The 16,214-nt window shown below is 42.2% G+C and overlaps 1 protein-coding gene across 3 annotated transcripts in view; it reads right to left on the bottom strand.

Moving 5' to 3' along the window:
• Window positions 1–16,214, bottom strand: part of DNAJC6 (DnaJ heat shock protein family (Hsp40) member C6) — a 140,099-nt gene that overhangs the window by 42,529 nt on the left and 81,356 nt on the right. For all 3 annotated transcript variants that reach the window (XM_047725425.1, XM_047725424.1, XM_047725426.1), the window contains one exon: window positions 1,760–1,910. In XM_047725425.1, the coding sequence (XP_047581381.1) occupies window positions 1,760–1,910 (151 nt within the window). The remainder of the gene's footprint in view (window positions 1–1,759; window positions 1,911–16,214) is intronic.

Consider the following 16,214-nt stretch of genomic DNA (forward strand, 5'->3'; position numbering starts at 1 on the left):
CTTGCATCCAGTAGGCATTTAGACCGCCCTCAAGGCCTTCTGTCTAACTAAGAACAATCGCTGAGAGCAGCAACCCACACCCGCAGGAGCGTAAATCTATACTCTAACTGATGTAGCCAGCACCCTTTGTAGATGACACTTCATGAGCAGAATCAGTCTAAGAACTGAAAACACTGCTTATTCATTAACATGGATTATTCCAGCCTCTTTGCCTATGTGTGACTACCTCCTGTAAGTGTGGGCAGCTGGAGGGTAAGGAAGGAAGTGATGGAGAAACAAGGAACATCCTTTCTCTGCCCGCCAGGCCCTAGCTGGGGATTGCAGGTAAGGGATAAATTTTTACCTCTGAACAAAGGTTAAAATGTTGCTTAATATTTTGGACTTGACATGTGAATTTATGATTAAAAACTGCATATTGAAATAAGTCAATCAGAGAAAGACAATTATCATATGACCTCTCTAATGTGAAGAATTTGAAAGGTAGGGCGGGGGGGGGGGTGGGTCATGAGGGGTAGGAAGGGAAAATATGAAACAGGATGGGATCGGGAGGGAGACAAACCCTAAGGGACTCTTGATTTCAGGAAACAAACTGAGGGGTGCTGGGGGTGTGCAGGGGAAGGATAGGGTGGCTGGGTGATGGACATTTGGGAGGGTATGTGCTATAGTGAGTGCTGTGAATTGTGTAAGCCTGATGATTCACAGACCTGTACCCCTGGGGCAAATAATATATTATATGTTAATAATAAAAAAAATGCATACTGTAATTTGAAGCAACCCTAGAATTTTCTAATACCTACAAATAAAAAACAATTCATATGGCCTGCTTGTAAGAATTTTCATACAGTAGAAGGGTAGGAAATTTCCTCCACTAAACAAGGTTCAAAGGGCTATTAAGATACAAAAAATAATTGTTTCAATTATAATCCATAAGTATTGTTTTCAGGTTACATGTGCATTATTACCTCGTTTTTTTTTTTTTTTTTAAAGATTTTATTTATTTATTTGACAGAGAGAGATCACAAGCAGGCAGAGAGGCAGGCAGAGAGAGAGGAGGAAGCAGGCTCCCTGCTGAGCAGAGAGCCCGATGCGGGGCTCGATCCCAGGACCCCGAGATCATGACCTGACCCGAAGGCAGCGGCTTAACCCACTGAGCCACCCAGGCGCCCCTATTGCCTCGTTTAATTCTCAAACCAACCAGGGACATGAATCCTATTAGAGTATAAAAGTCAAGCTCAGAGAGGCTAATTAAGTTGCCTAGGTCACGTGGTTAATTAACAAGGGCAGATAATGCATGAGGACCCAGGATGCTGGACTCACAAGACAGGGATGGCAACCACTATATTTTAATGTAATGCGCTGAGCCATCTGCGCCTGTGCTCGTTGCTTCTGAAGGCCTCAACGTGATGGCTTCAATGACATTGCTTGGTCGATCCACGCAATTACATTACACAACGGTCAGTCCTTGAGCCAGAAAAGCAGCTGGTAGGTAACCAGGTCCTTGAGGGGCATGGGGATCCATTAACTCAGCCAGCAAGAATGCTTGTACCTAGGGGCACCTGGGTGGCTCAGTTGGTTAAAGCCTCTGCCTTCGGTTCAGGTCATGATCCCAGAGTCCTGGGATTGAGCTCCGCATGGGGAGCTCTGCTCAGTGGGGAGCCTGCTTCCCCCACCCCGCCCCCACCTGCCTCTCTGCCTACTTTTGATCTCTCTCTGTCAAATAAATTAAACAAAAAAAACTTGAAACAAAGAATGTGCATACCTGGTAACAGACTGTATGACTCGGGAAGATGTGTCCTTGAGGGTGTCTTTCAGGTTGTCCTTCAGGTTACTGAAGAGCCGCCCTGCACCTCCTTTCACCATGTCGAAGAGACCTCCCCCGTAGCTGGGCTCCATGTCTGGAGATGAGGCACCTGCGAAGGCCCGACAGAAGTGGAGGTGAGCTACAAACTACACAGTCTCTCTTTGTCCCTCAAGCATATGCATAGTGGGGCAGACGCTCCTGCAAGTGATGCCCACTCTCAGAACTTACTGACTCAGGGCTCCAGCCGTGCTGCCGGGCCTCAGAGACCCAGCCAAGCGCCACGCTGTCCCAGGCACAGAAAGCTCGCAGGGTTGTCGCCATTAGCCTCTGGCGCCTGCTGGCCCTTGAAATATGGCTAGCCGAGTTGAGATGTGTTGTATGAAATACACAATAAATTTCAAAGATGGCACAGAAAAAAAGAATGTAAAAGATCTTGTTAATACTTTTTACATTGATAACATGTTGAAATGGCAGTATTTCGGATATACTGAGTTAAATAGACGATACTATCAAATTAATTTCACCTGCTCCTTTTTGCTTTTTAATGTGAATACTAGAAAAAATTTAATTGTACCCACAGCCCACATTATATTTCTTTCAGACAGTGCCTCATCAGAGGAAGGGCATCTTAGAAGTGGGTCCAGGGGCCTCCTCTGTCCTTGGTTGGAGCTGACTGTGTTAGAAGGCTCATCCCATGCCTATCCCTCCAACTCATCTTCACTGCCATCGTGGAAAATAGCTTCCTCGGGGCCTTTGTAACAGTTTTTAGGATGCACAGCGATTATTAGTGTTATTTGTCAAGTATTCTAGTTTTTCCTTCCTTACAGATTCACAACATTGTACTTTTTGGTCCCTTGCGGTTAGCTCTAGCCAAGTTGCTCAATCTTGGCCCTACGGACCTTTAAGGCCAAATTCTTTCTTGCTGGGGGGGTGGGGGGTGGGGGGTGGGATGCTGCCCTGTGCACTGTAGGGTATTTAGCGGCGTCCTGGCCCCTAGCCACTAGATAGCACCCGGAGCACCCCACTGCTGCCAGCTGTAACAAATTGTCTCCAGACGTTGGCACATATTCCCTGGGGGGAGGGGCAAAACTACCTCTGGTTGAAAACCACTGCTCTAGTCTATGGTATGTGATGGTATGTGTGTGGAGGTATTGTGTGTCACTTTCAGGATAGAGCATTTAACTGAGTATGAAACTCTCCATAGTTCCCATTCCCTCTGTAGGTCTCTGTCCCTCTCTTTTTTTGCCCCAGCAACTGGCAGGGCTTGAGATCAGGGCTGTACTCCTGGGTCCTGGAGTAAGAAGCTATGTAGCAGAACTCTCAGCCGACCTTTGATGAATATGTAACACGAGAGACCAATAACCCTTTATTATTACAAGTGCCCCAATTCCCACTGTGCGAATGTTCCTTCCCACAGCACAACTCCGCTTACAAAAGTTGATACAGGAAGAAAGTAGGAACCTGTGTGGAGGAGGCTAGCGTGAACAATGGCTAGGTAGTCTATCCAGCCCAGCAGTCAAGAGCATGAGCCATTTTCACCTGGGTTCTAGCCCAGCCTTGCTACTTCTAACTGTGTGACCTTGGAAAGTAACAGTCTTCATAAGCCTCTTTCTTCCTAACTGTAGAATCAGGATAAAAATAGTGCGTTCTTCATAGGGAAAGGTTAAATGAGTGCATATAAAACTATTAGTATAGTACTTAATATATCTAGGGGGCAATAGATTGTAGCTAACTACTATAATGCCACATCCTGAACTTCTTATGCTGATATTCTCAATCTTTGTTCACTTTTCAATGATATGATGACATCTCTTCTTTTTTAAAAAATTGCAGTATTTTTAACGCACTTTGAACTATGTTAAGGAGATAGAGCACAAGATTTTTAGAGGTTGTGGTAACAGCATCATAAGTATCTGCATATGTTTGAAGTCATCAGAATGTATATATTAAATGTGTGTAATTTTGCATATCAATTATACCCCAATAAAGCTAAAAAAATTGCAAAAAAGGAAAGTTGGAGGAGGAATCTATAGATTAAAATGTTTTTTTTTAAAGATTTTATTTATTTATTTGACAGAGAGAGATCACAAGTAGGCAGAGAGGCAGGCAGAGAGAGAGGAGGAAGCAGGGTCCCTGCTGAGCAGAGAGCCCGATGTGGGGCCCGATCCCAGGACCCTGAGATCATGACCCGAGCTGAAGGCAGAGGCTTAACCCACTGAGCCACCCAGGCGCCCCACTATAGATTAAAATGTCTTAAAAGACAAGTCAACCAAGCAGAATGTATAGATCTTGTTTGGAACTTAATCCAAACAATAAAAAATTAATCACATTTACGGGAAAACCAGAATTTGAGCACTTACAGAGTATTTGATATTAAGGATTCACTGTTACTTTTTTAGGAGTAATAATGATGTTGTAGTTATGTTCAACAACAGTCCTCACCCGCTGGAGTAAATACTGAAACACTTATAAATGAAAAATTGCAATATTCAAGATTTTTAAAAATCAACAAAAGATAAAAGAGGTATATAATAAAAACTACAATTACTAACACTTCTATAGCACTTACTATCTGCTGGGTATTATTCTAAGCATTTTGACTATATTTACTCATTTAATCCTCAAAGCATACCTATGAAGCAGATACTATTATTATTTTCTTTCATAGATCCAAAAAACTGAGGCACAAAGCTCAAGAAACTTGTCTAAGGGTACACAGCTAGTGAGTCAATGGGATTTGAGCCCTAGGCAACCCTTCCATCATGTCCCTCTTTCTTTCCGTAATACTGTTCTGATTTTCATATGTATCATTCCAAGTAATTTAACATTTATTACATAAGCAATACATTATCCAGATATCCATAAGCAATACATTAATACTGTTTTCCATGTTTTAAAGCTGTATATAAATATTTTTCTGTCTGCAATTTTATTTTTTTCACTCACCACGGTTTAAAAATTCTTCTATTATGGTGCCACCTGTAACTTTAACTCAAAGTATGATCCATTACCCCACTGATGGACACTAAGGTCATTTACTAGAACTATGTGGTTATGAACACATTGCCTTGATTATACAGAGGAGGTTCTCTGTAGGTTACACTTAAGAGTAGATTGTCAGTAAGAAGGATATGCACATTTTCAGGTTTCCAGATATTGACAAATCATTTCCCAAAGCAGTCCTATCAGTCTACACTCCTACTAGCAGTGCAATACAACATCTGGTATTGTCAGACTTGAAAAACTTTTACCAATCCAGTGAGTGTGAAGCGGTATCTCACTTTGGTCTTGTTTTGTGCTTTCCCCGATTAGTGAGTAGTGTATCTTGTACTGTATTTATTGGCCGGGCAGCTGTGTTCTTTAGATCGCACTTCAGGTTCCCACTAACTTCCTATGTGGCGTCTGGAGGCTCACACACATGCCTATAAATACATGTTGACTACCATGTACTTTCATCCTGATCCCAAATGCTTTAGGCCTAAGTCACCATTAGGCATCTACTCGAAAAGACATCTCTATTACAAACTGCAAAGCACAGTCAACGCTGGTGAATAAACAAATGAACGGACACGTGGACAAACATGAATAAGGTCTACCACTGACTGGGTTCTCCTATGTACCAGGAACTCACTGGGATGTCTATGTTAGCACAGTTTCACACAGGTGGAAAGAAGAAGGGTGTTTATTATGATTTCCATGCTATAGATGAAGAAATGGAGCTCAAAGAAGGGAAGAGCTCACCTAAAACCTGGGCTAACCAGGGGCAGAGCTGGAGATTCAAGTCCAGATCTATACAATGCAAAGCCTAGGATACTTTTACCATTTCCCACTATTCTACAACGCCACATCAGCTCCGTTCTAACAACTGTCCTTGGGATGGTCTCCACCTGCCTAACTTAAGAACAACCACCCCTCTCCTAGTCCTTGCTCTCCTCCACCTCCCACCTGTATGCCTTTCATCTGGCTGCTCTCGGCAACAGATGTTCCCACAATAAACACTCCCATAAATCAATGCATCTGTCAGACCAACCAAACCAACCTCATGATGTAGGAAGACAACCCGGGTCGCCCCACTGTTTCACAAGATGCCAGGAATCAGTTTGAAGGGCAGTCCCACAGATTAGGGCTAGAACCATGGATCTGAGAATGTCCTCTCAGGTTCTGTTTCCCTATGACATAGGGCATATTGCTTCCCTTTGAACACAGCCCCACATAAAAATCTGTACTGTGGGGGCGCCTGGGTGGCTCAGTGGGTTAAAGCCTCTGCCTTCAGCTCAGGTCATGATCTCAGGGTCCTGGCATCAAGCCCCGTGTTGGGCTCTCTGCTGAGCAGGGAGCCTGCTTCCCTTCCTCTCTCTCTCTGCCTGCCTCTCAGCCTACTTGTGATCTCTGTCTGTCAAATGAATAAATAAAATCTTAAAAAAAAAAATCTGTACTGTGTTTTCATTTAAATATACTGGGGACAGGGTGGTACAAATGTTTATACTTCCCCCATTTCTATTCCAAGTTTCCACTTTGGCCTGAATACTCTTGTTATGTACCACTCTTCTAAGAGATGACATCAAATTGATTATTCAGGCCTCTCTGTGACTCTCAATTTTGTGCTGGAACAGAACTCCATGGTACCAGCCTATTAAAAGGCTATAAATATCCATGATTATCTAAAAATCAGATTCTCGCCATCTCTAAGGCAGCATGCACTGTTCATTAGAACCTTGGAGCCCTGCAGAAACCAGAACCATTTCTCAGAGTCTGTCTGTCTTCTCCATACACCCATATTACATGTCAAACTAGCCAGGACACAAAAAGGAGAAGAGAGATGTTATCTGAATTTGCCCTAATGGTTCTTTTAGGTAGAATGTATTCTGGTTTTCCCTGATGAGCTACAACAGGGGCAGAAGCATAGATTCTCCAAAGGCTATGTGAATCTCAGCTGAGAGAAAGGGCAGAGAGGCTTCAAAACCATGACACAGCACAGAGGGAAACGGGCCAGTCAGAAAGTAATATGTAGGAGAAAAATAAGGGCTGTTGCAGGTCAGGAGCTGACAAATGTCACGGGCCAAAAGTCCACGGGCCAAATCCAGTCTGCTGCCTATTTTTTTACAGTCTATGAAACAAGGGTGGCTTCTACATTTTTAAATGATTGAAAAAAGTCAAAAGAAGAAAATGTTTAATAAAGTGAATATGATTTGAAGGTCAAATTTCAAGGTGTGGGGGCGCCTGGGTGGCTCAGTGGGTTAATGCCTCTGCCTTCAGCTCAGGTCATGATCTCAGGGTCCTGAGATCGAGCCCCACATCGGGCTCTCTGGTCAGCAGGGAGCCTGCTTCCCCCCACCCCCCCGCCTGCTTCTCTGCCTACTTGTGATTTGTCTGTCAAATAAATAAATAAGATCTTTTAAAAAAAAATTTCAAGGTCTGTAAGTAAAATTTTATTGGAATACAACCACACTCATTCCTTTACACGTTGTCTATGGCTGTTTTCATGCTAAGGCAGCAGAGTTGAGTACTTGCGACAGACCTGATGACCCACAGCATCTAAGGATTTATATTTGGCCCTTTATAGAAGTTTTCTAACTCCTGCACTAGCTGGTTGAAAAGACAAGATTCTTAGGAATCCAAACTTTGCCACCTCGGACATATTTCTAAATGCTCTGACTGTATGGCAACTAGTGAGAACACACACCAAGTTTAGCAAAGGGTCTTCAGGGATTTGTAGGTCTTAGAAGGCAGAGTTGGGAAGTCAGAGTTGATGGAACATGAGAGCGCCATCCAAAGAGAAAGAAAGAGCCAAGTCTGCCTCGAAGGCTCCAGGTAGATTCTTGTTCTATGATGTCTTGTCATTTTTTTTTTTTTTAAGATTTTATTTATTTACTTGAGGGAGAGAGAAGCAGACTCCCTGCTGAGCAGGAACCCATTGTAGGACTCGATCCCAGGACCCTGGGATCATGACCTGAGCTGAAGGCAGATGGTTAACCAACTGAGCCACCCAGGAGCCCCTGTCTTGTCATTTTAAAATCTAAGCACACCAAAGGCAAGCACTAGAAAACCCTGTGCCGGTGTCATTTCTCAGGATGTAATATACAAGTTTTTGCTGGGATTCCTAACTTGGGAGACAAGACACAGCCTCCTATCCTTCTCAAGTCATGGGAACTCACCAGAGGTAGAGCCTGACTAGATCTCAGCTGGCAGAGCGATACAACGTTTGTATCTCCTGGGAGAGATTTTCTGCTTCCCGCTGGACTGTGAGTTAGCTATTTGCTCTGTATTTGTATCACGCTCCATTCCAAAAGAGACTGGAGGTGATTTGATGGTTATTTGGAATAGAATCTGTTTTGCCTGGGTGGCTCAGTCATCAAGCCTGGAATAGCATCTGTTTTTAAGAAGACTAGCACTAATGTTAAGGCTGGTCTTACCTGCCTTAATGTGATAGGAAAAGTAGGTGTGGTTACTTTTCATTAACATCTTATTGATTTGTCAGCCCTAAGCCAAATGCTGTGAGACGCACTATGGAAGAGGAAGGAAAATGTTGACAAAGGCCTGACCATGAGGCACTGTGGTCATTCTCCATGTATGCTCCTACTGCTCACATAATCTCTGTGTCTGTGACACCCTAGGCTGCAGATAATTTTGCTTGGTGACTCCTAAAAAAGGATTCTCCCCCATAAAGTACTGTCATCAGAAGAAAAGGATGGTTTGCAAAGATTTAGCAAAACACATGTTCACCGAGGTACTGTTTATAATGGCAAGAAACAATAAATGTATTTCTCCACAGTACGAGAAGTGGTTGAGTACCTCTAACAATCTATATAAGCTACTGAAACCAGTTTGTAGGAGAGTTCAGATGCTCATGACAAAGAACTAAGTGGAAAATAAGCAGGATACAAAACACACACACACATTACAATCCCATTTTTGCAAAGGAAAATTATTTGAGTTTAGAGAAAGAATTCAGACAATTTAATAAATATAAAATAAAAATAACAAGTCACACTTATGGAATGCCAACTAGGTACCAGGCACTAATCTAAATTCTTTATATGTAGTATTTAATCTTCCCAACCACCCTGTAAAGGAGATACCCATTTTCCATATGAAGAAATTGAAGCAAAGACACATGAGTGACCTATCCCAGGTCCCAAAGTTAGTGAGCCAGAATTTGTACCCAGACACGCTGCTCCACAATCTAGGCTCTTAGCAGCTGCATTTTCAAAAACGAAGGAAAATGCTATCCCTTCTCCACAACACTCAGCCCGAAGCAGAGAACCAGTGTCATCACCACAGAAAGTTTCATCCTCCTTGTTTATAGCAGACTTTTCAGCTCTTGGCTTCCTGCCATTAGAGAAATGGATCACATGGGGATAATAGCCATATCTGCCAGGAAAAAGCCCACTGCCTTGGCTTCTAGAATCAAAGGCTGCTTACTCCTTATTCCTCATACACCCTAGCTCAGGGCAGCTTAGAAAAAAGCAGGACACTGGGGAGAGAGGTCTTGACTGGAGACGCCATTTTTCTACCTAAAATGTCTGTGGCCTTCAGTATGATATTGTACTCTTCCCAGACCTCTTCTTCCTCTGTAAATGGGAACAAATTGAGAATAAAAACCTTCCTACATGCCTTTTGGTGTCAAAAAGATCAAGTGAGACCAAGCATGTCACCATGATTTTTTTTTTTTTTAAGATTTTATTTATTTGAAAGAGAGAGAACAAGCATGCACACATCAGGAGTGGGGAAGGGCAAAGAGAGAGGGGGAAGCCGACTCCTGGCTGAGCAGGGAGCCTGATACAGGGCTTGATCTCAAGACCTGAGATCATGACCTGAGCTGAAGGCAGATGCTTAACTGACTGAACCACCCAGGCGCCCCATGTGATTTTTTTAAAGTTTATTTATTTAAGTAATCTCTGTACCCACCATGGGGCTCAAACTCATTACCCTGAGATCAAGAGCCATGTGCTCTATCAATTGAGTCAGCCAGGTACCCCAATGTGACTTTTAAAAATATTTAATTTATTTATTTGTCAGAAAGAGAGAGAGAAAGAGAGAGAGTGTGCACGCGCACAAGCAGAGCGAGAAGCAGGCTTTCCACTGAACAAGGAGCCGGATGCAGGACTCGATCCCAGGACCTTGGGATCATGACTTGAGCCAAAGGCGGTTGCTTAACCAACAAAGCCACCCAGGTATCCCATCTCCAATGTGATTTTTAAGTACTGTGATTTTCTAAAACAATCAGAAATGTTTATTTTCTTAGAAATTCAGCTCTCGTATAAATGAGTCACCAGATTGCCTGCCACAATATACCCAAGAATCCAAGTAGAAATAACAATTTCACAGAAGAAAAAAATAACAGTAAAAACAAAACAAACAAATATAAACATTCCTACGTCAACAAGAGGCTAGGAACAGGACATAGCCACTGTAGTCACATATAGGCTTTAAGCAACTAGAACTGGTTTGGATTCAACTTCTGCTACGGCTGGACGAGCAGGCAAAAGTTACGTAACTAATCGAAGTCGTGACTTCCTTACCTGTAAAATGGAAGCCTTAATAGTATATCACATGGGATTATGGTGAGGATCATGAAGAATGCTCTGTAAGCCCTTAGCATAACACCTGGTACGCTACATGCACTTAATAAATGACAGCTACCAGGTGGCTCTGGGGAATGGAAAGAATGAAGCTAGGAGAAAGGCTGTCTCCAGCAAAGTTATGCAGCCTCAGAAAAAACAGGCCCTGCTGCTCCGATTCAGGGCTGATGAAGCTAGATGGGACAAGGACAGAACCTCTTTTTGGGGCTTCAGCTCCAGCACCTATAAACTCCTCCCTTTCAGTAGTTCAGAATCCTGAATGTTGAACAGAGGTGAACTTCTTCCTAATTCTGGGGTTTCCTCTTCTCATCTTGAAGTGATCTGGTGCCTTGTATGGGAAACCATTATGTATTACTTGCATGGCTAATAACCAGGTTCACACGGATTCAGTGGTCCTGGTTTTTGAAATACTGAAATACTTCTGTACTCTTTGGCACATAGTGTGAGCTATTAACACTACCAGTCACTTGGGAAAGTATAGGCCATCGCACCAGAGCCTTCCTAGACATGGACAGATCTGCTCACCGCTAAACAGACCACAGGGATGGAGGCCGGGGTGTATGCAGCCCCCAGTTCCAGAGGAGCTCAGCACTGGCCACAGAGCAGGTGGTGCCAATGATTCAGGCTTTGAGGACCCAAACCATGCAAGAGGCACTGGTATCAGCCCCGACATATCAGCAGCACCTTCAGTCCTCCATTGGCTGGAACAAGGTACTAGAGCACTTTACAATCAATTTGATTGGGAATTTGCTGGAATAATTTGGTGCCATTCCCCACATCAAACGATGGCTCAGAAATGGTGACAATTTAGCTAGTGACAAGAACATTCTAGAGACTGTCTAAAATCAACAGAGAAGTAAAAATTAGAATAATTTGTGCCATAAATATTATCATCTGCTAAGCAGTTACATGTGCATGTTATATTTGTTTGGAGAATAAAAGGGGGCTATACTTTACATTTGATATATATGCTTACATATTAATTTATATTATCATATCAGATATTAAGTATTTTGTTATACCTCCACATACCATAAAGTCACTATGTTCAGTATTTCTGTACCCATTCTTCAGGACTTTAATGTGACAAGCGGCCCCGGCAACTTCTTGAACCATGTGGCTATGGGTGAATCACAGACATGGTCTCTGAGAGTATAAAACCTGGGGAATAAACTAGATGATTCCCGAAGTTCCCCCCGCTCCCAGTTCTAAAACTCTTTGACATTCATTTATCATTCTTATTATTATTTCAAGATTTATTTATTTGGGGGGAGAACAAGAAAGAATGTACAAACCTGGGGGCAAGGGCAGACGGAGGGAGAAGCAGGCTCTCCACTGAGCAGGGAGCCCAAAGTGGGGCTCTCTTCCAGGACCCCAGGATCATAACCCGAACTGAAGGCAGATGATTAACAGACTGAGCCACCCAGGCACCCCACTATCATCATTTTTGAAAGGCCATCTATTAGATAAAGGAACCCTCATGCATTGTTAGTGGGAATTCAAACTGGTGCAGCCACCTATGGAAAATACTATGGAGGTTCCTCAAAAAATTAAAAACAGAAATACTGGGGCTCCTGGGTGGCTCAGTGGGTTAAGCTGCTGCCTTCAGCTCAGGTCATGATCTCAGAGTCCTGGGATCGAGCCCCGCATCGGGCTCTCTGCTCAGCAGGGAGCCTGCTTCCTCCTCTCTCTCTGCCTGCCTCTCTGCCTGCTTGTGATCTCTCTGTCAAATAAATAAATAAAATCTTTAAAAAAATAAAAATAAAAACAGAAATACTATATGATCCAGTAATTCCACTAGTATTTGCCCAAAGAATATGAAAACACTAATTCAAAAATACATATGTAACCCTATGTTTATTGAAGCAATATTTTCAACAGCCAAATTATGGAAGCTGCCCAAGTGTCCATCGGTAGATAAATGGATAAAGAAGATGTAGTGTATACACACAATGGAATCTTACTCAGCCGTAAAAAAGAATTAAATCTTGTCACTTGCAATGACATGCATGGATCTAGAGAGTATAATGCTAAATCAAACATATCAGACAAAGACAAATACCATATGATATCACTCATATGTGGACCTTCAGAAATAAAACAAATGAAAAAGAACAAAAGAGACAAACCGAGAAACAGACTCTTAACTATAGAGAGCAAGCTGATGGTTACCAGAGGGGAGGTAAGCGGAGGGATGGGCAAAATAGATGAAGGGAATTAAGAGTACATTTACCATGATGGACACTGAGTAATGTACAGAATTACTAAATCACTAATAACGGACACCTGAAACTAATATAACACTGGATGTTAACTGTACTAGAATTTTCTAAGGCTATTTATGAAACACATACTCTAGACTAGGCACTCTACTGAACAGTTTCCATAAACTACTGAGTGAGACCCTCGCGTCAAGCACAGTAGCAGGTGGGAGTCCTACTAAGGAAATGGAAGCTTTGATGAAGTTTAATAACAGTCATAGCAGAATGAGATGGGATCCCAGGATGGCTGGATCCAAAGCCTCTGCCTTTACCCACCTCTCACTCTACCTTCTTTTATAAGAACTTTGTCTCTCACAGCCCCATTCAAACCACACTTTGCACTCCCATCCAGGATTTGGATCAGTCTGACTTATATAAGAAATATTCATAAGTGGTCTGACCCACCACACTCAATCCTAGTGAGTCTGGGTCTTCAAAAACAGGGACAACTTTTAACTTCTTCATAACCCCCTAAAATCTTACCAAAATTATCTTTACACTGTAAGCACTTAATAAATGTATGTGAAACTGGGCTGTTGTAGAATACAGGAATCAGGGGGAAGAAGGAAGGGATGGTGAGGGAGAGCAAGCAGATCAACTTGGCAGAGAGTTGGTCTAAATGTAGGCAGCAAATGAACCAGATGCTTCTGCTGTCTCCCCTTACCTTTCTGAATTTCTCATTGCAGCACTGTTATCTTCTAGCGCCCGCTAAGCATGCTTGCTTGAGAGATGGGGATTTCACAAAACTCAACAAAAGCTTTATTATATGGAAGACTAATACTTTACAAAAAGACCAAGGAGAAATTTTTATCTTCGGATAGATAAGAGGAGCTAAAGGAGTAACCACCACTAGCTACTCTTTCCTGGAAAAAATCCAAGATATAAAGAAAAGAATGATGAGAGGAGAAAGAATGAGAAATGCAATCCAAGTGAAGACTACAGTGAGATCAAAGCTGACTCTGTGTAGAATAAGAGCAAGGCACAGGGTTGGTGCTAGGGAAATTCCAGCCGAATGAATTTAACGCATTTTGTTCCTTCATGGGTCACCGGAATTAGGCTACAGTTGTCAGTTCAAAGTCTATTCTGTAAACTCTCATATAAAACAATGGAAACATGGATATGGCTTAATTTGACTCAAGTATTTCGCATAATTACGGTGTGCCAGAAAAACAGATCTATGTGAAAGATCTTTTTTTTTTAGTGTGAAAGATCTTTATTCTCCAACACTTGAGCCAAATAAAGAGCTTCACCATTATGAAATAGCAATGATCAAATCTACTGAGCAAGAAGATCAGATCAGCACCCAAGAGAACTCGGAACAAACAGGAAGGGTTCTGTCCTCCACATGGCCTCTCAACTCCAGGAAGTGAGGGGTTATCAATTTTTTTTCTCCCTTCTCTAACCAAAAGGCCAGGGCTTAAATTGCATTAAATGGACTATGACATTTCTCTTAATGACTAGCTTTCTTGCCTGAAACAGAGAAAACATCCTTACTGTTATCTGACCCTGTGATGGAGGACAGAGATAGCAAAGGACCTGCTTAAAAATACCACAAAGAAAAAAAAAATCAAGCAAAAGTCTTCTTTACAACATTTCAGTTCATTTTATTGGAGAGGGAAGACCAAAGAAACCTCAAAGGGCGGCCAAGAGAATTCTAACAGTTCTCCCAAATAAATGCCAGATAGACACAGAATCTCATAAAAGCACAGTGTTTGTTGTTCAAACGCAGCCCTAAGAGGAGCTTCTCAACCCTTTCTTTCCTTCCCATGAGACTGTCTCCTCTTAGCTCTTCCTAGGCAGAGACTCTGGAGCCGATACTGCAAGCAGACTTCTCAAGAAAGATCCAATCACTGCTCCCAAGAGGAGCAGCAACTACCGTGGATGGATATTGTGTGCTGTTTACAAAATCAGGGTTGATATGTGCACGCTACATACTACACAAACACACACGGATGCCACACAGACCCAAGGGAGCCTTCCTACTTGGTAAGCCCTACACGCCAAACATACACTATCCCACACAGTAGGGGAAGACATTTTTGCTCTTATTTGTCAGATAAGGAAACTGCCTCCAAGAGGCAGATTCGTTCACATCCAATAACTTAGCTAGGACACACAAACGTCGATCTGATGACAAGACCCATGCTTTTGCATTTCAGCAGGCATAGTCAGATACACACGGTCACAGAGGTGGATGTCCTGCTTGGGGCCACAAGAGGAAGGAACCCAAACTCATAACACTTCAACACTCAATGGGATTATTAGTGACGTATTCCCGTGCCTCAAATAGATGCACCAGAAAGATAAAATGATTTCCTCCAAACACTGTTATGATTAACTTAAAAAAAAAACACAGCTTTATTGACATTTATAAAATTTAAACACAATAAACTTCACATATTTAAAATGTAAACACTGGATAAGTGTTGACGTATATGTGTGTGGATGTGTACACACGCGCACGCACGCACGCACACACACACACACACACCTTTAACTCCAAAGCTTACATCCTTATTGCCATACACTTGAACAGAGTCCAGACTGTTTGGGAAAAAATAAGACAAACATAGGAATCACCACAAAATACTACCCTTGGTCCCATGGGACTGTCTCCCTTGCCACGGCCATTCCCTGCTAAAGTGCAGTGCTGTGCTAAGAAGCAGGGACCACGCTCAGTCATTCAACAGGTCAGAATAAGAACTCTACACATACCATGAATCACAGAGCTCAAGGGAGGGATCAAGTAATATGTGCAATAAAAAATCCTGGGATTTTAAAGCTGGAAGGACAAAGGCTCAAGAAATTTTCATTTGCATGTATGTGTGTATGTGATGGTAAGGTTGAAAGGAAGGGAGGGAAGGAGGAAAACAGTATGAGATAGAGATGTGAATTCTAGTTTTTAAGGTTTTCATTCAGATTTACATATGTGTATCATACATGTTATATAGATAAGACTTTTTGTTATATTGTATCTCGTATAACATAAAAATATATATAATTACATAATAATACAAGATGTATGTAATACAGAGATTAGTCATATTCAATATGGAAAATTTGGGTACATAAAGATCCAGAGCATTAGAAAGAGAACAAATGGCTGAGAAATGAGGATGGGATTAGGGAAAAAGGGAGGAAAAAAGAAGAAATGCAGACTCAAACCAGAGAGGGGGGGTCTATGCAGTTTAAAGACCACAAAGTGGTATGATTAACTCACTTCTCTGCACCTGAAGTCCACTAAAACCAAAGAAAATAGAATTAAAACAAAGAAGAAAATAAGAAAACAAACAAGAAATAGGATGCCTACGTGGCTCAGTCGGTTAGGCATTTGACTCGTGGTTTCAGGTCATGATCTCAGGGTGCTGGGATCGAGCCCCACATTTGGCTCCATGCTCAACTTGGAGTCTGCTTGTCCCTCTTCCTCCACTCCCCGCCGTTCGCGGTCACATTCTCTCTCACTCTCTCAAATAAATAAATAAATAAATAAAATCTTTAAAATAAGCAAATAAACAAGAGTAGCCGCTGTTAACATTTTGGAGAACCATGTATCCTTGCCTTTTTGTTCTG

This window comes from Lutra lutra, chromosome 4 (genome assembly GCF_902655055.1).
Source record: "Lutra lutra chromosome 4, mLutLut1.2, whole genome shotgun sequence".
NCBI lineage: Eukaryota > Metazoa > Chordata > Mammalia > Carnivora > Mustelidae > Lutra > Lutra lutra.